At 45.8% G+C, this 23701-nt stretch overlaps 1 protein-coding gene across 28 annotated transcripts; it reads right to left on the minus strand.

The window, feature by feature from the left end:
• Nucleotides 1-90: 90 nt before the first annotated feature.
• On the minus strand, nt 91-22835 carry LOC128258728 (arginine-glutamic acid dipeptide repeats protein). Of its 28 annotated transcripts, XM_052990544.1 has the most exons (17): nt 22289-22835; nt 22164-22216; nt 20732-21023; nt 11372-11503; nt 10160-10393; nt 5207-10055; nt 5026-5149; nt 4807-4951; nt 4581-4741; nt 4357-4413; nt 3694-3777; nt 3491-3644; nt 2993-3092; nt 2792-2886; nt 2687-2739; nt 1746-2029; nt 91-1631 (listed from the first exon to the last, which is right to left on the minus strand). In XM_052990544.1, the coding sequence occupies exons 4-16, from the start codon at nt 11432-11434 to the stop codon at nt 2014-2016; spliced, it is 6135 nt and encodes a 2044-aa protein (XP_052846504.1). In that variant the 5' UTR covers nt 11435-11503; nt 20732-21023; nt 22164-22216; nt 22289-22835; the 3' UTR covers nt 91-1631; nt 1746-2013. The 28 variants fall into 28 exon arrangements, with proteins under 28 accessions (XP_052846504.1, XP_052846505.1, XP_052846512.1 ...); XM_052990545.1 differs by lacking the exon at nt 22164-22216 and having other exon boundaries at nt 22545-22835; XM_052990552.1 differs by lacking the exon at nt 22164-22216 and having other exon boundaries at nt 11387-11503.
• Between the last annotated feature and the right edge of the window lie 866 nt (nt 22836-23701).

Here is a 23701-nt window from a genome sequence, read left to right on the forward strand (position 1 = left end):
CCACTTAATAACAGTAAATTTTCAACTGAAACACGTTTGGCGTATTTTTCTATTCCCTTTGTTACCACTTCCAAAGAGTTTTTTCAGGTATTTGGTAACTAATGTAACTAATTTTATTTTGTTTTACTTAGTTTTTACAGGTTTCAATAATTTATCTTTTGTGTATGATTTTTTTTGTTTTATAATTTATTTAGTAATATAGCTGCAATAATATAGCTGCATTTGTTTGTTGTTTTTTTTTTTTTTTTTGTATATATATAAATATGTATGGATCTTCACTTTACAGTTCTTAAATGTTAACTACGCAAAATCTGGTTTGTTTTTGTTTTGTTTTTTCTTGTCGTTTGTGTGCCACTGAATATGCTTGCAAGACTCCTACGATAAACTTTCATAATTAGTATATATATAGCTACAATATATTTATATCAATGTGTATATTCAAAATGTGAAATAAAAAACTGTATTTAAAAATATGTTTCCTTTGTTTTTCTCGTTTTGTTTAGTTTAATTAACGCATTTTTTTTGCCATTCCATCAATCCACTTTCGTGGTTCGTTGGCCCTAACATTTAAATCTTGTTACAAATTGTATGAATTTAATGCATGGTTTTGCGTATAATAAATTGTATAAATTACTAATTTAAATTAAGCACTCGAAATTACAGCTGCTTCAAATGCTTGCATGACACACTTATGATCGCAGTGCTGTGCTTTTGGGTTTGAGAGCAGCATTATCAAATCATTTACATAATACCCATATATTTATTTCTTTATTATTATGCACTTTTTACAAACTTCCATCTCCCGCGCCCCTATAATACTCTAGTCATAGCAAAATAATAAATAATGAATAGCAGGCTAGTTGGTAGGCAAAGCTGCTTGCTGGACTAACACAAACGGGGACTACAAAAAGCGAAATCTAGGCATTGGCGTGATTCGTTTTCCATTTTATTTTAGCTAAAAAGTCGAAAGCAGCAAGCTTATATGAATCGTACATTAAATAGTTCAATTGTGGCTGGAAGTACATTTAAATAATATTAGGCGTTAGGCGTATCTATTGGGTAGAGTGTCAAAATGTTTTATAAAAAGAAAATCTATCTCCGAATCTATTTGTACAGTACACTCGAATATGTATGAACTATCCGCTTCATCCTTGCTATCCGAAATCGTTTCACTATACTAATTTATGTACCTTGCCTCCTGCAGCAAGTGCGTTTGAGTTTGTGTTTTGGTTTTGCTTACTTATCATCGTGTCTAAATCAATTGGTTTGTATAGCTTAATAGTTAGTTCTTTTCTCCACGTCGAAGTGCAGCACATTCATATCTATAAGCAGTTTGAAGACCTCAATAAAAATTTGTGTGCCAAGTTCGTTTTTGTTCCATTGTCTTAATAAGTCTAGACCGTATTTAACATGCTCCTTCGCCTCGCTTAGGTTTAAGAATTTAACACTATACACTATGAAGAGGATACTTAAGATATTGCGACCATCGTGTCCTGTTTTGTTTAGTTTAGTTTTGTAGTTGGTTTCTGCTTTTTGATTCTGGATGCCTTGGTCAGTAAGTGTCTGGTGTGAAGTGTGGTGTATGCAGCTGGAACGATCCACGATCCACTCCCGATTAACGCAGCTGATTCCTGTTTATCAAAATATCATATTAGATCGAGTACAGTCAGGATAATCGCAGGATAAACATTTACTAGATGAGCTCAAGCATGTGGATGAGTTAAATAAAAAACAGGCTTACTAACTTTTTACATAAAAACGTGACAAGGCGTTGCGCAACTTAGAGTCGCTTGGTTTTCTGGTTTTCTGGTTTCTGGATTTTTGAGCCATACGCTGACGTCGTCTCTGCTGATGATGTTGATGGTTTTTGTGGTGAGTATATGGGGATTGTATGTGCGGAAAACAAAATGTAAACGCTTGAACACAAAAATCACACAAAGCAGTTCCTCACGGCCGCGGCCCGAGTATTGTCTTTGTTCAGTTGCTTGCTCTCTACAATTGCTGTCTGTCCACTTATCTGGGCCGTTGTCTGTGGGGATGAGAGAAGGCGGGCGATGATCAAACGGAAATGGAAACGGAAACGGAAACAGTAACATAAATGCAACATAAACCAACACGAAATAAACGGTGATAAACTATAACTATAAATGGGTTGGATGAGCCTAGCTTAATTTTTGATTTTCACAATACAATTGTCAAATTTGTGTTTATCTTATCAATCCCATCTTTGTAATCTTATATGTTTTTGAATATAGATCGATTTTTATCATCTGGTATGTGTCTTTAAAGTCTGTAACAGTAAGGAACTATTTTATTTCTATTATATTTCTTAAATGTTTTATTTGTACAATAAACAAAGGATAATAAAATTGTAGCTCGATAAATTAAAATGCATAAAAGGGTACGTTTAAAAATGGTCAAGATCACAACAATATTTCGTACTTAAAGTGTTAACCATATTTTTAAAGTATGATATCCAGACATTCAAGAAATTATACTAAAATGTATTATGTTAAAAAGTCACTTTAAAAATCAGAAAAAGGTTAAAGTTTTGTTTACAACATTATTAGGTTGTAAATATTGTTAGGTTGGTCACAAAATATCTTTACAAAATCCAAGAGATAATGTGTTACAGACTTTTAAGACACCCATTAACTTATGTTTGCCTATGCCCAACGAAACTCACCTAAAGTACTGATCATGCAGGGACTGTCGCTGGAACTCGGCGGCCTGTAAATACTGTATATATGTAATTAATGAGTTAGGATGCGGGCTTGGGGAATTGGGAAACCTGTAGTTGGTCGGCATAGGACATGCGCAGCAGGACATCCGAATGCGGCTCCCTAGGTATAAGCATATTTGGCCGCGGATACTGGCCAACATTCGCTGAAATGTCAATGTGGGGAGGGGAAAATAAGGGTAGATTAGTTACTTTAATGTTCTGTGGGGCGTATAATACGGGGCTAAAACCTCGAGGGCTATACAAACTCACGTGGCAGTTGGAAACCGGCCTCCGGTGGTTGCGGCTGTGGATGCAAAGGCAAATGTAAATGAGTATGAGAGTGTGCATGATATTCTCTCGTCAATCGTATCTGAAAATTATTGAATATCGTAGAAAGTTTCAAAAGAGCCAGTGCTGCGTGGGCGTGGACGCCAACAGAAGATTAACAGAGTTTTTATGTAACGATGCGTAATGCGGGTTAGATGGCGACAGATGTCGTTTCGATTTATTTTGGTTAGGTGCCCCATCGAGGATGGGGCCAAAAGCATGGCATGGCAAATAATGGTTAGCACAGGCACAGGACATGAACAGCATGACGGGATTTGTACGCGTGCTTGGGTTTTTATGCGGGTACTGGACTGGTTAACAGGTGAGCTGACAAGTGGACATAGTGATTGGTTCGGTTTGGCGGTTCGATCGCTTGACGTTCCAAATACGATTGATTTTGTGAATATGAGTCGAGTGGAGTAATAAAGAAGTGTAGCCTACCATACGCACCATGTGCTCGCCCGGGTCCAACCCCACATGGTGCGGCGGTGGAATTCCCAGACGCTCCCTCTCCATCTGCGATATCGCCGGATTCGCGTACAGGGGAAACTGCGAGGGGTGAATGCCGCTGTAGGGATTGTTGGAGGAAATGGATCTACAGAATTAATTTGATGTCATATATTATCTGAGAAGCTTCAACCCACCGTCGATAGTACTCCATCCAGTGCGGATCTAGCCTGGATTGGCTCGCCGCAGCAGCTTGTGCGTTCTTGATCTCCTCCAGTTCCCTGCAAGTATTCAAAATTTAGTACGAGCACCAGGATTAAAGGCTGGCATATGTGTTTTTGGTTGGGGAATCGTGGCTTGGGGTAGGCAATATTGCAAATGATAAATAGCTCAAGCATAAATTTCGACGTGCGCATAATATATCGAATTTTTAAAAAACTGGCGGGGTTTAAGCTGGGGAAATGTTGGTGCGTTTCACAATGTTTTGTGTGTTTAATTGATGGAAATGTTAGTGCGTTTCAAAATCCTTAAATGCCCAATAAAGTTTTTTTAACATATTATAAGATTATTATGCAATAAATTTAGATAGGGTAGAGAATTTATTTTAATTTATAACCATATTAGCTCCATTAAAAATGGACCCTTAGCTTAGGTTAAACAAAATTTGTCTGCAACTTATTATTGGGTTAGTCGTGAGATCCTGAAATGCACTGTTTAGTATAGGAAAATGAGGAGATGAGGGGCGAATCGAGTTTTTGTGAGGTGCGGATGGAATTTTTGCGAGGCGTGAGAGGGTTAATGGTAGTGTGTATATTGGCTTTCGCATTGAATTGAGGGCTTGGCAGGCTTTGGTACTGTACCTCTCTCTGTACATGGGGCCCATTGGATGATGATATGGCACCATCTGCTCAACAGGACTGAAATTGAATCGAATGAAAATAGTTACAATCAACGAACGCGACTAATTGAACTAATTTAATTTAATTCAGAAAGAGCCAAACGACAGAAGACAACTGAACCGAATCCTAACACCAGACGAAAGATTCCGCGGGGAGAGTGGTTGCTCCATTGCCGCGCGACTCACCTGAAGGCGACGTGGGGACGAGCGTACTCGGATAGTTGACGCAGGGCAGGCGTGTCCGCATACGGTGGCTTCAGCTCCGCCTTCATCTTGGCCTGCTGCGCCGCCTGCTGAGCGGCTGCCGCCTGCTGTTGTTGCTGTTGCTGCTGCTGTTGTTGCTGCTGCTGTGGGGGATTCAACATCGGTTTAGATTGGCTCAACTTATTTATCTGGCATCTCCTCCACTCACCTGACGCCGCTCACGCTCCTTCTCGGCCAGCTTACGGTCGCGCTCCTCACGCTTGCGTGCCAACTTCGAGTCGGCCACCGGCTTGAAGATCAAATCCGTTCTTGTGCACGAATTGTAATCCCCGCGATCGATGTGGCGCACAAATCTGTGTTTTTAAAAATGAATTACAATTAATCAGGGCATGATTTTAAATGTACTTAGCCATATTAAGACACTTACATGGCAGACTGAGAGCGATGGCACTCGGTGTCGTCCGGTTTGGCCTCGGGACTGGGACCACGTGGTATGTTGTGCGTGGGACTAGGGATTTCTGGCTCCGGATCCGGCTCAATATCGATGGGCACTGCAAAAAGGTATTTAGTACATTTAGTTGACAACTCCCCAGACTGCCCCGTCTTACATGGCTCCGTTGGATGATGTCCTCCGCCCATGCCCGCCGAGTTGGCCGAGTGTGCATGCGCTCGCAGGGCATCCATGTGCGAAGTGGGCTTCAGGCCGTGCGGCTGACCATCTTGCGGCGCAAAGGGTGATCCGTGAGGCGGTCCCTGCGGATATCCCGGCATGTGACTACCCGGATAGGCACCTGGCGGCAGGCCCGTCGGTGTTCCCGGTCCGCCCATCCCCGGTGGCATTCCACCACCAGGACCCTGCGGCGTCTTTGGCGTCGGCGGCTTATTGGGTGGCATTCCACCCTGCTGTTGTTGCTGCGGCGCCTTGTGCTGCTGAGCTGCTGCTGCTGCGGCGGCTTGATGCTGCTTCTCGGCAGCTGCTGCTGCCGCAGCGGCCGCTGCATTCTGCTCATCCTGGCGCATCTGCTGGGGCGGCGGTCCCTGCAGACCAGCGTGGTGGGCGGCCATCACGGCGGCCGGATCCAGCTGACCTGGCTGCGGCGGTGGCTTCATGTAGGCCGGGAATCCAGGACCATAGGGCGCATAGCCGTAGGGCGAGTTGAACGGGTGATGGTGCGGCGAGTAGAAGACCGAGGGATGCAGCAGCGGATGCGGGTAGGGTGACTGTCCCGGATGCACTCCGATCTGTGGTATTCCTCCGCCAGGCGCAATCAGTGGCAGCGGCAGGGGCATCTGCGGATGCCGGATGACCGGCGGCGAGGCTCCCGGACGCAAATGCGGTGGCGGAGAGGTCCCCAGACCCCTCTGACCCGGCTGAGGAGCATACATTTTGCTCAGCGGACTAGCCATCAACGAGGCATTGGACACCGGTGGCGGCGTCATGTGCGGCGATTGCTGTCGCATCAGCGCATGCCGATCCCGTTCCGCCACAGCGGCTGCCGCGGCGGACAAGGCCGACGACGAGGGATGATGGCTGAGCGGAGACTGCGGCACCGGATGCAGCGGGCTCTGGCGACTCAGGCTGCTCACGCTGGACGCCGGCGAGGCCGCTCGATGGGCAGCCGCTGCAGCAGCTGCCGCCGCCGCTGCCGATGAGTTGGGCAATCCTCCGGGCCCAACGCTTCCGGGTCCAGAAGGACCACCGCCGCCGCCGCCACCACCGCTCGAGATCTGCACGCTGGGACTGGCGCGGCTAAAGGCGGACGAGGGCACCGTGCTGGTGGTCAGCGACATACTGGTGGACGTCATGCTGGCCACCGAGTGCGGCGTCAGCGGGGCCGAGGAGGCGTGCGAGTGTGGCAGGTGTGAGGGCGGGGTGCGGCGACTTAGAGCGGACTCTGGGATTCCTCCCAGTCCGCCGGGTCCGGCCAACAAGGCGATGGGTCCGCCGCCAGGTCCCAGGCCCGCTATCGAGTGCGACAGCAGATGGTGTCCCGGATGGGCCAACGCTGCGTGGGCCGGATGGCCGGGCGGCAGGTGTGCCAGGTGCGGGTGTATGGCCATCGGGTGCCCGATGAGTCCCGGCGGCGGCGGTCCACTGCCCGACAGACCGGGCAGCGGCGATGTGCGATGAGCGTGCGGCGACTGTTGCGGCGGCGGTCCACCGGGTCCACCGGGACCACTACCCGAACCCGCCATCGTGGTCGAGGGCTGCGAACTGGGCGGCTCTCGAGACGATTGCGGATCGTGCAGGGATCTCGGCGGCTGCTGGGCAGGAGATGGAGTTCGCACCGTGCCGGCTGGTCCGCCTGGCGGCTGTTGTTGCTGCTGCTGCTGCTGCTGGGGGACGTGCGAGGGCGGCAATCCGTGACCGTGTTGCGGATGTCCCTGCAGTGATAGCGGCATGGGCGCATGCGGATGCATGCTGGGCGGCAAGTCGTGCGGCCGATGCAGACCCTGCAGATGCGCATGTGGGTGAAGGTGCGGGTGCATGTGCGTTGGCGCCATTGTCGAGAGCGTGGGTGGAATTCCAATCGAGCTCGGCGGCAGCGACGAGGCCACCGACAGCTGCGAGTGCTGCGGGTGACCAGGATGCAATCCGTGCTGCAGACTGGGCGGACCTGGAGCCGTGGGCGCGGGCTGGTGCAGCGACGTGGGCGGCGGAGGCGGCTGGGGACCACCACCACTACCGCCACCACCACCACCCACTGCACCTGGTGGCGGGCCATGGATGAGATTTTGCGGATGCATTCCCGGTGGTAGGCCACCTCCGGCTGGCGAAGGCATGTGCGGCGAAGGATGCGGCGACTGAAACTGCTGCGGCTGCGGCGGCATCGACGGCGGCTGCGAATTGCTATTGCTGCCCTGGCTATCCTGACCAGGCGTCGAGCGCGCCGAGGCGTCAATTGGGCTCTCCGGCGGCGGTCCATATGGCGAGGACTTGATCAGATTCTCCCCGCCATAGGGCTTCACATCCGCGGGTCCCGCCTGGGAGGAGACCGGGGGCATCGGATACTTCAGATCCTGAGGCGGGCCGTACTTGGCCGTCAGTGGATCGCCATACTTGAGCATAAGGCCGGATGGCTCGAACGGACGCCCCAGCGGTGGCGTCTGCACGTCGTGCTGGTAGTGCGGCTTGGGCATGGCGATGCCAGGCGGCGGCGTGGCTCCCGGCGGCAACTGGTGCGCCGGCGGCTGGGACTGCTGCTGCTGCTGGGACTCTTGCGACGTGGGCGGCGGTCCGTACTTATGGGCCACATCCAGAGGCGAGCCCACGTTGTGCGGCAGGTGGCCAAAAGCGGGCTTGACATCGGGAATCTTTAGCGAATCCTGGTAGCCCGGCTTTCCTGGCGGCTGATGGGCAGCGGACAGCTCTACGGGATACTTGCCCTGCTGCTCCATCATGTACTTCATGTCGTATTTGCCGGCAGCAGCCGCTGCAGCCGCCGCAGCCTGCATCTCCTGGCTGTACTTGAGTGCGTCCAGGGGCGGCGGCGGCGGGTACTTGAGATCCTGGGGAGCGAACTTCATCTCCATCTCGGGCGGATACTTTTGCGGCGTGGTCGGCGCTCCAGGCGGTGCTCCGTTGCCTCCTGCCACCGCATCGCTGTGCAGTTGTGGTGGCTGTGGCGGCACTCCTTGTCCCGGCGGTCCGTACTTCAGCTGGCCATCGATTAGGTAGCCGGGTGGCGGTTGCGTGGGCACCGGTCCATGGGGCATGTGCTGCAGGTGCAGCGGTTCCGGCTGACCACTCTCTACAGGAGCTCCGGACAGCGGATGCAGGGCTGAAGGTGGTCCACCGGGACCAGAGGGCGGCAGTCCTCCCACACTGTGCTTGAGAGCGTCCTCGTTTTTGATCTCAATCTTGACCTTCAGGTCCTGCGGCTCGTTGCTGTTCTGATTGCAGGTGGCGTCCATCGAGTCCTCCATGGGCTCCTTCTTGATGTACACCGCCTCAGCGGGCGCACACACGGGCGGCGGTTGGATGCCAACTGGAACCAGTTGCTGCTGCAACTGCAGCTGCGATTGCTGCTGCATGTGTTGCTGCTGCTGCTGCTGCTGCTGCGGAGAAGCCTCCTGCTTGATGGTGGCCAGCTTCTTGAGCATCTCCGGATCGCTATCGCACGACTCCATCTTCTCGATGGCCTCCTTGCGCTCCACGGAGGCATTCAGTGCCTCCACAGTGGCAATTGTGGGCACCTTCATGGTGATAGGCGGCGCCACGGGATTGGCCACCGCATTGGCATTGGCTACCTCCGCCGAGCTCGTCTCCACGCCGATTGGCGCCTGGATGTTCGTCTCCTCGTCCATGTTCTTGATGGCGCTATCCTTGCTGTCCTCTGCCAGAGCTTCTGCTTTGATGGCCTTCTCCTCGGCCTTGGCATCCAGGTCATTGGAGACCATGTCGCGCTCCTCCTTGCAGCTGACCGCCTCCTTGCTGTCCTTGGTGGACTGCTGCTCGGCGGTGGTGGTGTCCGTGGTATTGGACTCGCCATCGTCGAGCACCGAGTCCGGTCGGCTGTCCGAGTTCATGCTCTCCACCGGACTGTCCGGCCGCTTGCGCTTCTCCTTGACGGCACTCTCCTCCTGGGCACTCGGCTCGCAGGCCTCCTGCTCCGTCCGCTTCTTCTTGTTGGGCGTATCCTGCTTGCCGCCCTTGCGCTTGTTGGCCGAACTCTCGGCAACGGCCTTCGTCGGCGTCTTGGGACTATCGACCGAGGCTCCGCCGGCAACGTCCGGTGTTTCGGAGCCCCGCTTGGGCCGCTTGCCATTAGCCACGGCGTTGGCTGACTGATCCTTGGACGAGCTGTTGCCGCCAGCGGCACCGCCGCTCGTTGAACCGCTGCTTATGGAGGTGGCGTTGCCGCCACCGTTTCCGGCCGCGTTGTTGCTGCTGCTGCTGGTGGTGCTGCTGTTGTTGTTCTGTTGCTTGTTTCGCGTCCTCATCCTTGAGGGTGATTCATCCCTTTTGTGGGTCAGACTCGAATCACTGTCGCACTCGCTGGCGTCGTCCTCGGTGAGCGAGCTGTTCTCCTCCTTGGAGACAGCGGGCGAGGAGCGACTCGCCGTCTCGGACGCCGCGGTTGCCGCCGCCGTCGCCGTCGTCGCAGTTTGTGGTTCTGGTGTGTCCTCCTTCTTGGGAGGTGTGTTGCTGCTGCTGTTGTTCGCCCGTGTGACACGGTTGCGGCGCAGGGCGCTCTGGCGGCGCCGCCTGTGCGGCCGGTTGTTGTTCGCGCCGGGCGTCTTTTTCCACAGATAGTAGAATTCGACCAGCTCCGGCGTGTCCTTGTGCGGCAGCAGGTCCTTATGGATGCGAAAGAAGTTCTTGCCGAACTGACGCAGTCCCTTGATAAACTTCTTTGTTTCGTCCTCGGTCCACTTCTTGTCGATGCCCTTCGATACGGGGCACTTTACGAGCGCTTGTAGAGCTTTGCCTGGATCGTAGCCAGAATCGTGAAGCTAAAAAAAAAGTTCATAGATTAAACAAAGCCACGGAATATGCATTTATCATGTCGGGATCTCGAAATCTCGAAATCTCGGAATCACGGAATCAGGGGACTCACCACGTCGAGTGCGTTTATTGTGGTGTCGTCGCGACTGGCAGCCAAACAACCGTCTTCTAGTCCGCCATCACACATTCCTTGAAATGCAGCCATGGAGCGAGCCGCACGCAGAAACATTAACAAGTCGCCATCGGCCACAACGCCTGGACTCCATCTTGATTCCTCTAGTTCACGTTCATCGGTTTCCTTGTCGATGGGGAAGCTTGAGATTGGATTATAATCGGGCAGTTTTGCCTTCAGTCGTCATAGGAGACAAACGAAAAGTTTCGGGATTAGTTCAAAAACTCCAGGAGAACGATTGATGGGTTAGTCACACAACCACACCACGCACACTACACACCACAGGCAAGACAGCTAGTGCCGGCAATCCGGGGGGATTACCAGCACCCACGAGATGATACACAAACTTAAGTCTAATGCATGATTATGGATGAATAATGTATAATGTGTGCTACGGATTTCCTCGAACGGATTTTGGGAAAGGAGCAAGGAAGTAGATTGGGATCTGGGTCTGGATCTGGGTCAACTTCTACTCGTCGAGGATTCGAACTATAAAGAGCCAATTGCATAAACGCTAGAACTACGAATTATTTACAGGGATTAGGCGTTATATACAGGGAATACTATTGAAAAGGTTATGCTAAAAATAACCGAAATATTTAAGGATATGCACTTTGTTGTAGCCTTTTGGAAGAAAATGGTCGAATCGAATAATGCTAAGTTCTGGTTGCATATAAAAGTATACAAAAGTTAAGAACTTAGGTGTCAATATTGAATTATTAACAGAAACGAAAGACATGTTTAAAAGATCCAGTAATTTACATGTTTCAAAATTCACTAATAACAATAACTGAAGCGGAATGTTTCTTAAACGAATGAGCGGGATACCAAAGAACTGGTATTAATAATTGACCAGAAAAAGTAAAGTCTTTATAAGTTCCGTCTTCGCCGAACTTGATTGAAATCGAAAACGGATACAGGACCATTTAATTCTTTATTTATTTCGCGTTCTCTCAAAGGCTACACGAAAAAAAAAAAACATTTTTTATGTTGAAGACATTCAAGTGGAAGAACAAAGGATCATAAATTACAACTTTTGCACATAAGGGCTATATTTTCGTTTTGCATAATTGTTAAATTTTGTAGTTCATTGTTTTTTTTTTTTTTGTTACCGTGAGCTGAATTTCTGATTTGTGAGAGTTATGTACGTACATAGACATCGTTTACCTGGTGGCCGGGACCCACTCGAATTTCTCCTTGAGTGGAGGCCGCCATCACCCTTTAAAAACACGCTTCCGGTCCAGTGTTAAGCCTTTTTATGCCCTCTACGATATGAAAATTCAACTGCAAATAGATCCAAGCACACAGAGAAAATTCGTTAAAAAAAAGGATTCAAACAGAGAGAGAACGCACGGCAACAGGGGCAAGTGGTGGGGAATAAAAAGCATTTTCAATAAAGCGATGAAGTTCATATCAACATGCATAAATAAATAATCCATAAAAATAATGCCGTGTAATGTGCGAACGATGGAGTGGCTATGCGAGGAGGGAATGGTCGGGGCACACGGCTCACGGGGCCGGGAAATTAGGGGTTTATGCTGTCGGACGATTGAGTCTCTCTGCCACTTAATCGCCTGCATATGTTAATGCGACCGCCACGTACAGACCCCGGGGGATTCGGTGGGTTGGGGGATTGGACTGTGGCACTGACAGACGAATGGTTTTGCTTTCGGTATGCCTTCCGCTTTGGTTTGCTTAGCTGCTTCATTTATTCTACACTTTAACCAGATGGTTTGATAGTTTCAACCATTCGTTTGTGATTTTAGAGGCTTTCTACTCATATTGTTTAACTAAAACGCTAGAGAAAACTTAAAATATAAGCTATTTTTACACCAAATTATAGATAAAAAAAAACTTTATCATTAAATGGGAAAGCCTACCTTTAAAACCAATATTCCAATCCTATTATTAAACTGTTTATAACTTGCTTTTGTTTTTTAAACGGTTTAAGGCCAATCTGTACAGCTCCTTAGGGTATTCTCAGCTTCGGTTTCCCACATAACTCCACTCTTCAGTTTTTACTGAGTTTTTTCAAACCATCACTGACTGGTTTTTTGTTTCTTCGCCTTGTCTGGCGCTGTCTCTCGAGTGTGCGTGCAGCTGTAAACAGATTTTCCGCTCAAGTAAGTCCGCGAATAACTGTAACGAGGCGGTTAAGTAAGCCTCCTCCGCCCTCCAACCCCCATCCATCCCCCATCTATCCAAACCATACCATATTCATACCATACCCATTCCGATGGCAAACCCAACAAGAGGAATTATCATTAAATTTGCTTATGAATCAATATCATTGGAAATGCACAATGACAGGCAAATGAACGGACGGACGTAGTGCGTTGCCTGCCGTCTCACATCAGGAATGCCGGCGGTGTTGCGGTTGTGTGGCAGCGGCACACAAATTATGGCAATTAAAATCAATTAATTAAATGCAGCGACAGCTACGGGAGCGACGACGACGGCTGCCCGACTCACATCGAATCCGTACAGGCAGGCAGGCACAAAAAAAAAAACAAAAAACAGATATATATATATAGAGGTGTATGTGCGCATTGTCGACAGATTTACACTCAATAAGGCACGACACGCCGCCTAAATGACTGACGACAACGGCGAGCGGGACGAGGAGGGTTCCACACCACGATCCCGGAGGAGGTGGACCAGGAGGAGGGGCACCAAACGCCTGGGAGTGGAGGACCCGGCCTGGACCTGGGGTTGCACCGTGGTCACAGCGTTTCGATTCGATAATCCCCTCGGCACAGGCACACAAATGAAATATTCATGACCGTCAGGGGGAAGGAATACTTGTAGTATTTCTGCTGACTTTTGTTTGACTGCCAGCAAAATATGCCAATGAATGTTTACCTATGAATAATTGTTTACCCAGCGTAAAAGCCGAGATATCAATGGATTGCATTTTGATATCAGTAGTGTTCTACTTATTTCCTGAACACCCTCAAAGTCTAATAAAGCTGTAAAAAGTGTTTTGAGACACAAGTAAAAAAAAACACATTTCTTTGTCACTAAATTAGTCCTTTCTATAAATCTGATTTTAAGGTTTGAAACCACCAAGATCTAATTTCAGAACATGAAGTATGCTGTACGACTTGAAACCCCGAATTTTAAATTCTGCTCCACTGTACTTCAAAAACGGTCTGCGTTTGGGGCCAACACTTATCAACGACATCAGCAGCAACACCATACCGTACCATACCATACCACACCATTCCAAACCACACCACATCGGACCAGGTTACTTGCTTTGGCTTTGGCTTTGGCTTTGGCCTGGCCCTGTTGGCCCGGTTGGGCTTTGACTGCTTGGCTGGTTGGTTTAACTGGCAGCAAACTTTTTTATGGGGGAGTCGTGAGTGGAAAAATTTCATATAAACACACACAAGGTGGCAGTGGCCACCAGGGCGCAGGGCACGCGACCGACTGAATCCCCAGTCCCCACATGCCGAGCGTTGTCGGTGGGTTTGCTGCCGTTGGCCCCAGGCTGCAGCACAGAAAGAAAATTATGTTAATCTATTATTTTGTTCAAATAGTTTAGATTTCAAAGGCATATGTTATCTTTTTAGGGGAATGCTGATCATATACTTCCCAGTCAGTACATTTAGTATGTTTTCAAATCAATTTGTTTGTTGAATTGGTTTTTAGGCTAACTAATGTCTACCCATAATCGGAAATAAGGGTTGTAATATAGTCACCCTGGAAAATGATCGAGTTAATCTTTGCCCAAAAGTGATTTTCCCCTGATTTATTACCGAGTTTTCCACTGTGCATTGCCTTTTGGGCTGCTGGTTGGGTGGCGCTTGGGGAAAAATTGTGTAATAACTGCTGGCAATGTGCTAAGCTGTTCCTCCCGCTGCCTGTGGCTCTATTCTGCGGCGGCTTTCCGCTGGCGGTGTCGGGCGGCTGTTATAAAACAAATGTACTACAAAAAGCGACGTTGTAAACGCACAAAGCCATAAAATCTGAAAAGACAAAACGAAAGGCTCGAACACATTTGCCACCACCGAAAAGTGCCCTCCGTGTGTTTGCCACTCCCTGCCTGCTTGGCTGCCTGCCTGCCTGCCTGCCTGCCTGCCTTCCTTCCTTTCTGCAGTCCCTTTTTCCCTGTAAAAGACCACAAATTATGGCACACAGTCTGGCGAAAGAGAGGGGCATACAGCAAGCGAGAGAGACGGCACGAGTCGGGTAGAGTCTGTACATTGACTACGTGACGTTCTCGAGTACTTGGCTCTCACTCTGTGAGTCAGCAGTGTCGGTTTGGCTCCAGCTCCAGTTCCAGCACCAGCTTCAGCTTTGGCTTTTTGTGTGCCCCCCACAATTTCCTCGCGGCCCCAACTGACCTGCGTGCAAATTTAAGGCCAATAATGCTGTCAGTCTCAACTGGCGCGTCCGTCTTCGCTCAATTAATGTCATCGCATATTATAAAGTTACACTGGATTAACAACTTCGACTCGCCCCCTTATCTGTGGCTGGAAATTGTTTTCTAAACAGCCCATAAACATAAACGAAAACAAAGCGAGAAATGTAAATGAAAATAAAAACTTGAAAAGCCAACGGCAGAACCAGCCAAATAACACGGAGAAAAATCACTGTCGTTTATCTTTTGTTTCTGGTTTATATATTTAAAAGACTTTAATGGAACATTTGAAGTATCAGTTAAGATTAAATATTCACTATTCCGATTTTTAACTTAGCTTATACATATGTATATGTATATCTAATCCACACACTTATTTAAGAAATATATTTTTTAATATCATTTTAACATCCTGTTTTTCCGAGTGTAACAACCAACAACATCGACAACGGCCACAGAAAGAGGAAATTCAATAAACAATTTGTAGCATGAGTAGCGGAAAATTGTGTGTACGCACGCGGCTAAACGGACGCGAGTGGCTCCCAAAGGGGGGAGGTTATGGTGGGGCGGGAAAAGTGGGGAAAATCCGACGAGGGGCCTCTCGCTCACACTCGCCGTCTGTCTTTCGCTGTCTTGCTCCCACTACGCCGAGTATAATTTTGAAATGGAAAAGCTGTCGACTGAAAGTCGACGTCGGTTGGCTTGTCGGCTGTTTGGCTCTCCCGCTTAGCGCTAGCTTTTAGCTTGTTTTTCTCTTTGTAATCATCGCTTGCCAATAAGCTGACTAATTGACTGACAAATAGGCATCAGCTACGGCGGCAACAACTACGCTGGCGTTAATAAGAGCGTCAAACAGACAACTCGAAGGGCCCCTTATGCCGCAACTGTACATTAAGGGTGGCCATAAAACCCGAGACTTTAGCCTTATCAACACGGGACTCTCAGCGAGAGATTATTAGGTTAGTTCCCCGGGTTTCGCGATGGCGAAGTTTAAGTGATACGGCTGTAAATGAATTAGACCCCCGGCTGTGATTGAGAGACCCCGTCTGTCCGTCCATTCAAAAGGGTGGAATACGTAGAATCCTTCAGTTTTCAATTGACTCGCCACAACTCGAGTGGGGTTCAATCGCTCTGAACTTGTCCAATCGACCGGAACTTTCAATTGAACCACTCAACCGAACCTTTGATCCCAGTTGTATTCCTGTATTCTGTGTATGGCTATTTTGCTTATTTTATTTATAGCCCATTTGTGTATTCAATGACTCATTCAGTTTAGACCTTTAAATTAACACACTCAAGTGCACTCTAGAATTTTGACAAATATGTATAAACATCGTTATTCGTTGTAGTTTGGGGAATATTACCACTAGTATAATACATTTAAGAACTCATGTATTTCCTTTTAATTATTTAAACGAACCCCAAATTTGTTATTTATTTTCTTTGTAATAAATTAGTAATCCAAAGCTTTTCAGATATGCCTGCCCAATATTTTAGTGCTAATATATTACTTGGGTTCAGTCTTGTTTATGCTATATAACAACAAATTTCCTAGCCATTCATGTTAATGGCTATTTTCAATCCAAATTAATTATGTAAATTCCTTAACTTCCCCTATAAACAAAATGAAATTCCTCTAAATTAACCGTTTGAAAACCCCTAAAAACATCACCTAAATTACCTAACTGAAATTGCCCAGCTCTGCTGCATTCCCGAGGGCATAAACAAAAGCCTCTCTATTAAGGCGTTCGAGAGGAGTCCATTTAATTACCAAGACGAGCCGCACACACAAATTTTAACCATTCAGCATGGCCAATTGAGTTCGTCATAGGCATTTTGACCGAGGGTCATAAAGTAGGCATATATGTATATATATATATAGGTATATACCATACACCTTACGTATATAGCGTCCGTTCGAGGGAATAACGGTGTGCCTGTGCATCTGTCCATTTGAAGGGTTCGTGTCAAGTACGGAAATCCCATTAAATGTTTGTAGGCACTTTGCAGAGACAACTTGTGTGTGTGTATGTATATGAGTAGCCGGATTCGTGTTGTGAAAGCCAAATTTTCACAACAAGTCAAAACAGACGTTGCAGAAGTCAGAAAGAAACAAACAAAGCCCGATGGTAAAGTGGCGAGGAAGTGAGAGAGACGAAGCGTTTAACGAAAAAACCCATAAAACAAATTTCTCTTTTCTTCGCCCGGGTAATGGAATTGTTTGCTTCTGTTGGACATTTTTCGACTCGCTCCAAGTTTGTGTCAGGTTCCAGGCCCGTTCTGTTTCTCGTTTTTGTCTGAACGGGCAGCTTACAGTTGTTATGCCCATTACTCAACATCAACAAGAACATTATGCCACCGCAGTGGCACTCACGCTGGAGCTACTCCTCCTCCTCGTATTCTCCCCGGCATTCCTATTCATGCTCCAATCTCTGCCACACACACGGATACGGACATGGACACGGACTTCAAGCCACTTCACTCCATTCCACTCGCCACTCCACATGCTTTTCTTCATTCAACCCAAACGATTGAGCATCTATTCAAGCAGCCTCGTCTCTGTCGTCGTCGTCGTCGTCATCATCATCATCGCACAGCCGACGACGACGAGTCAACGCTCCAAAAGCCAAATAAACGACCCACAGCACTGCCCCTGCACTCCCCTTTTCTGGTAGCCCGCACGCTTTAGGGTGGACCAGTTAAGATCTAATCTTAAATACAACATTCTAAAACATTAATTTCAAATTTAAATCCTAGACTTAATCTGCATTACAATATGCAAACAAAAGACATGATTGTAAAGCTGTTTTATAACGACAAAAATCATGGCAGCATTGATCTATCTATAAAGATATATGTTTCAAATATTTTTTAAAAGCTGTAAAAAGTCAGTGATGACTGAGAAAATTTCCGTGTCCTTCAATTAATTATTGTACATAAAAATACGTTTGAAGGACAAATATATTACCATTAGTTGCATGATGAATAAAGACAAATAAGTACAACAAATGTTTATAGACTATATATATATAAATACTGGTTGTCTGCAATGGTTCTTGCAATCATTGCGTGGCAATATGGAACTGATAGACCATTTTTGAGATGTAATAATAAATACTTTCGTATACTTTTTACTTGTTTCGTGTCTCCTATAAGCCCAGAATTCAAGGTCCACCCCAGGTACAAATTCATTGGCCCGATCCAATGCGAACTGAACCGATCCGAACTGGGGTCGTCTGCATCCGAAACCGAATCTGAATCCGAATCCGAGTCCGAATCGTAATACGACGTCAGCTCGTGTCTGTTGGCCTGCTGTCGGCTTCGTTTCATACGATTTGTTGGATTTGCTCATGAAGTTGTTAAACAGATTGTCGGTGTAGATACCTTCATCATTTTGCACGCCGTCCTTCGTCTCAACATCAACCTCCTCCTGCTCATCCTCCACCCCCTTTTTCCGCCCTAAGTATCCAGCCAATTCTGTAGTCTGCGGCTTGGTGTGTGTGCGTGTGCTTCTGCGATTAGTTTTATGTAATTTTATCGAGTATTTTAAGGATTTTGCGGCTTATCCGCGCTTCATTTGGAAATTGTTTCGTGTTACTTATGTCGGGATGTGTCTCGTCTGGAGACGGCAGGATGTGCAGGGTGCCTGTGTCTGGCCCTTTTCACCGTTCCTTTTTGTTCCTCGTCGTTGTCTCTTTTTTTCTAGTGTTTATGGAACTGTCGTTATTTGTTTGTTTGGCATTGCACGAGTGGCTGTATGTTTGTAAATGAGCTCTTTGCATGTGCCTCCAACTCTCACCCCGTATTATTACGCTCAGCTAATAGAATTACACACAACGCCAAAGATTTATGGGCCCATTTAACACGCTTTTGCATTATATTCTCACCCATTTCGGACTGTTCATTGATTTTACACTGATAAACACGAGCTAATTATTCATATTTTTTCTCGCTTTATAAATAATGTATAAATAATAATAACATGAGTAACAAAATCATCGCTCGGCATTGTACACTTAAATAAGCGCTTTCTGTGTGCTAATTATCTTATCGCTAAATGGGAGTTAACACGTAACAGAAACCGTAAATGGGATTGATTTAGCACTGGCAGTGTTTGACTTACGATGTCATCCATATTTAAACAAAAATGGAAGGTTCTTTTTTCTGCGGTATGCAGATCAGATGGACCTTATAAAAAATATAATTGTTTAACACAAAAATAATCAATTAGTTCAATTACCTCCCTTGTCGATATTTGAAGTTATCAAGTTTGATTTTAAGATGATCGATAACCAATCACTTAGTAATTAGTAACAATATTCTTCAAGTGTCGGACAGTGGTTTCAATTTAACAAACTTTCTCGTGTCTACCCTTGCATTAACCAGTTACTACCGCATCAGTTAATCTCACGTACACACCTCTAGGGCCAAAATTTTCCAGGCACTCTGAAACAGCTTTAGTCAAGGGGATAGCTTAGATCAAGCCGCTTGGCTGCCCAGTCAGTAATGCTAATTAATTAGCTTATGTAATGGCCAGCAGAGCTAAAAGAGGGCGAACTCAGGGGTTCTGGTCAATAGGGAAACCTTCCGCTTACTTCTAATCGACATCAATAAATCGACACACTCGAGTCAAGTGTGCGCGGACAGACTGACGGACTATTCAATCAGATAAGCAGCACTTATAAATTAAAAGCGCAACAAAACAGATTAATAAAAGTTAAACTTTAACGGCACCTTATAAATAAGCCAAATGACTAATAATAAAATATGAAAGCGCGCACAAAACCCCGACATCAAAGGCAGCCAGCAACTGTGTAACACACCAAATAAAAAAAGCTCAACACAAAATATAAAACCGAACCATACCAAACCAGAAAAGCAGGAAAACCGCAAGGGAACTCATCCGTTTCTCAACAGCATTTTATGTTTTTTATTTGGTATTTGTATTTCTGAAATATTCGTGTTATTTGTGCCCCTTGAGTTTCCGTTCGCAGTGATCGTTTCGCTTTTTATTAAATGCATTATTAGCACGTTATTTATTAATTAAACACTCCAGCCTTTTAATGCGTCTCTAATCGGATGGCCTCGCCGCCGCACTGTTTGTGGGCTGGGCTGGTTGGTTGAGATAAGCATACGCGCCAAGCAAACGGAAAAGTGGAAATGGGCGGTTCGGGTCTAAAGATAAGCGCTGCGAGCGGTGCAAATTGTCTGGAAATTTCCCCGAAATCAATCTCCATTTTCCAAGAACTAACAGACTGGGATTTCACTTGGCGAAAAGCAGGTTAAAGGTAAAGAAGGCACTTCATTAGAAAAGATAACGAGATCCGTAAATCCCTTTTGAACAATCAGTAAATACGAGTTTCATATGACTGGTAATCCCTCATTAGGTCTGATTTAAGCCTGCAATATAACATTTTAAAACCCAGTGGCCTACAATTACTGGGTCAATTTTGTACAATAAACATAAACCTATTAAACTGGATTTGGGTAAATCAAATGTGGTTATAAAGCGACAAACCTATAAATGAGTACTTAAAAATATGTCAATTTTTCTAACCATTTTTATATAATATATATATATTATAGTTTAAACGTGCAGTTTAGCTGTTTGGCACTAACGGCGGAATGGTATAAATGATTTGGAACAGTTTTGTAAGTTTCAGTACTTATTAACAAACGAAAAATTATGGAAACCACTTGTTTTTACAAGCCCCCACAATTCCCTTATAGAATTTCTCATATGATTCACCTCGTCCAACATTTTCCGCTCCAAACAAGGGAATTATAATTGCCCTACAAGGCAACTCATTAGGAATCTACAATAGCAGCGATAAAGATCTGGTTTAGTTAATTATGGGTAATAAACCTTATCTGTGAAATAATCGTATTTCCCCTAAATACCAGACCTAAAATGTGTAGAACAAATCCGAATATGGCCAACAATAACAGCGGATTATGGCACACGCCCCCAGTTTGTCTAATTGATTTGGGATCCCATTGAAAAATAGTTCCCTCCATTAGCCCAGAAACCCTTCTGAACAACAGGGGATGTGACACATGAGACGGGGCCAGCGTTGAGTATCGAATTAAGCAAACAAATAATTATAATTAAATGTGTGCCCGGTCGAACAGATGTCTTGGCTCACCATGAATCCGGGTCGGGGTTGTATATCGTCGAGGCGTTCCTCCCGAAGAAGCTCCTCTCTCCAGCAGCAGGCGGCAAAGTAACTCCGGTCGCCGGTCTCCGTCTCCAGATTCCAGACTCCAGTTGTTGATGATGATGATGATGATGTGCTGGGTCGATGGAAGCGAAGGGGTGGGCGGTCTCGGTTATTGCTGCTCTGCTCCTGTTGTTCCTGGTATTGTTGTAGTTGTTGCTCAGCGAGGGGGCAGCGAGTAGCCGGAAATGTATATTTTGGTTAATTTGCACAAACACAGCTGGAAGGCGAAGAGATGACGTAGGTGAGAGCCGAGTTGAGGGAGATGATTAAGCAAAGGAAAGAACCAAACTAAAGAATTGTGAGGGCGGAGGCGGTTGAAACCCCCAACGAAAAACAATGCAACAGAAGCAGTCTTTCTAGGAAACGTGGTCAAATTGGGGGTATAGAACTTACTGAGTTTACACGTTGTCTATTTAGTAATTTAAATATTTTTCTACTGTTTTGCCAATGTACTCGGTTATTAAACTTAACTATATTACTTTACTTTTTTGTTATTGGCTTTGTACGGGTTTGTTATACGTGATTATAGAAAAATTATAGGTATGGTGAACGTTGTAAAATAGATAGATAAACAGACTATTCTGAATTGCTAATTTTTAGTTTTGTTTATAATGGCTTATATATTCGAGTTGTATAAAAGTTGTGAATAGTTGTTCATGTTTCCATATATCTTACATTTTTATACCCTAAACTTAAAGCAAATTAAACAAAATACAGTCTGTAGATCTATAGAAATTGTTCTCTATTGGCATTGAAAATAGTTGGGCTTTAGCGCCTTTAAGTCAGGTTAGTTTGACATTATCGATATGGAACATTCACATTCGGATAGGGAAATCCTGAACACTAAAGCATCAAAAGTAAGTATTTCTGCTTATTTATCAGCCAACAAAAAAGCAACAAAATACATTTTTCGACAACGTCAGCAGCAGCAGTTGAATAAGAAGAAGCAGCAGGGGGAACAGCGGTCACGGGCGCAGGGGCGTAGCAAAAGGAAAAGAAGGGGGGGTCAGAAACAGGAGCATCCTTGGGGGGTGGTGGGTGCGCTGGCCGCAAGAGCGTCGCGTCGGTGGTGACGCCGACGATAACAAAAACGACAACAACAACAAAGGGGAACAACGGTGGTGGGTTGCTGTTTCCCCTGTTATAGTTGCTGTTGTTTTTGCCTTTGCTGCTGACGCTTGGATTTCGCTTTGTTGCTGTTGCTGCTGCGCTTGCGATTCCTTTTCAGCAAATTTGTTGAGCCTTCGTTCGTGTTTGCATTGTTCTACCCCAAAAAGTTCATAATAGACTGGATTTGCCCGCCCCCCTTAAAAACTAAAGGGGGGACCGCCACTGTTTTTTTCCGTTTCTTCCGTACTTTTTTTACCCGAAAGACGTCGCATAAATTTAAATGATTTGCACGCTGCGCAACTGCGATTTCAAATTAAATTAGTGACACACTTAGTAATTAATTTTCGCACACTTGTTGTAGATTTTCCTTACGTTTTTGCTGCTGCTTTTGATGTTTTTGTTATTGCTGTCGCTGCTAAGTGTTGTTGTTTTTGTTGCTGTTGCTTATGGTGTTTTTGTTGTTGGGCGCGTGAAACTCGTCGTACGCTTTTTTTAATGCTCCTCTCCGTTTCTCTTCTTCTTTTTTGCATACACTTTGCGCACACACACACTAACAGAGAGACACACTCACGTACAGACACACACACGCACACTCACGGCACACAGACACACACACACAGGCACGCACTTTGGTTGCTTGCTTGCGTTTTTTATTGCCTGCCTTCGCTTTCAGTTATTTTCACTGGGTTCGTGCGCGTTTTTTGGTTGCTTTTCCGCGAGTTTTCCATCCAAACGACGCAGCCAGCGTCGTTGCGAGTGTTTTCGCCAACAATTTGCTATAATTCGCTGGCCAAATTGCGTGCCTTTTGTTAATAATCGCCACTACGAATTTCTCCGCGAAGAAGCCACCATTTTGTAAAAATATATACTTTGCAGGGTCCGGCAGCACTGTTTGTGGAAAGATGGCAGCACTGTCGCAGGCTAGAGGCTAAAAAAGCCAGCAGCCGTGGCATAGCAAACAGCTTTTTTTGGTGAAATCAAGTAAACTAATTTCTTTATAATCATCATTTTTATACTCCTCAATCAAAAATAATCAATTTTAGAGACTTAATTTTTTTTTTACTAAATTTTTACGAAAAAATCACTTTAATGCCGGTTCTTACACTGCCAAAAATAAAATTTACTGAAGTCCGGCAGCCTTAATTTCAGTTCTTCAGACACATTTATCGATATATAGTGAATACACACTTCAAATATAGCGGAGACATACTCCGCAGCGACACTTTTAAGATGAAACAATTTAAGGACATCAATGTTGTATCGAGTTTGAAATAAAATTGAAAAATTACCTTACATTGTAAGAAAACAAAATAAACAAGCGGTTATTTGTTTTATACTTTATTTCTTTAATTTCCATATTTGTAGTACGTAGGAGTGCCTACACCCGTTTTCCAACCTTTAAACTCTTACAAATATATCTTAATGGTCTTACAAATTTGTCAGTTTAAAAAGTGTTGTTGTGAGTGGCCGGGGGCGTGTACCAGATCGGCGCGCCTTTTATTTTGCGAGACCGTCAAAACGTACTTTTCGCAGTATTTCTTTCAGCGTTGCCAGCCCCACGGCTCTTATACTCTTTTCATACAGTTCATCTTAACATGCCTCCGCTAGATGGCGCCAGGAACTAGAGTGAAAACTAACAGAAGTGTGCAATAATATATCGCCAGGCATCATGCTGACCGTGACAAATAACATGTTGTCCAGTACAGTGTTGCTTAGTGGTGGTAAATCATCGATAGCAACATCTATATAACCGATGTTTTAAAAACTTGTTGACATCGATGTTTC

This window comes from Drosophila gunungcola, assembly GCF_025200985.1.
Source record: "Drosophila gunungcola strain Sukarami chromosome 3L unlocalized genomic scaffold, Dgunungcola_SK_2 000003F, whole genome shotgun sequence".
In the NCBI taxonomy this organism is placed as follows: Eukaryota; Metazoa; Arthropoda; class Insecta; order Diptera; family Drosophilidae; genus Drosophila; species Drosophila gunungcola.

Coding starts and splice junctions, on each gene's coding strand:
- LOC128258728 (XM_052990545.1), bottom strand. CDS start 11,434: ATGGCGGCCTCCACTCAAGGAGAAATTCGAGTGGGTCCCGGCCACCAG. Junction 10,394..11,371: donor ACCAGGTAAACGATGTCTAT/GTACGTACATAA, acceptor TGACGACTGAAG/GCAAAACTGCCCGATTATAA. Junction 3,093..3,490: donor GCGAGCACATGGTGCGTATG/GTAGGCTACACT, acceptor AATAATTTTCAG/ATACGATTGACGAGAGAATA.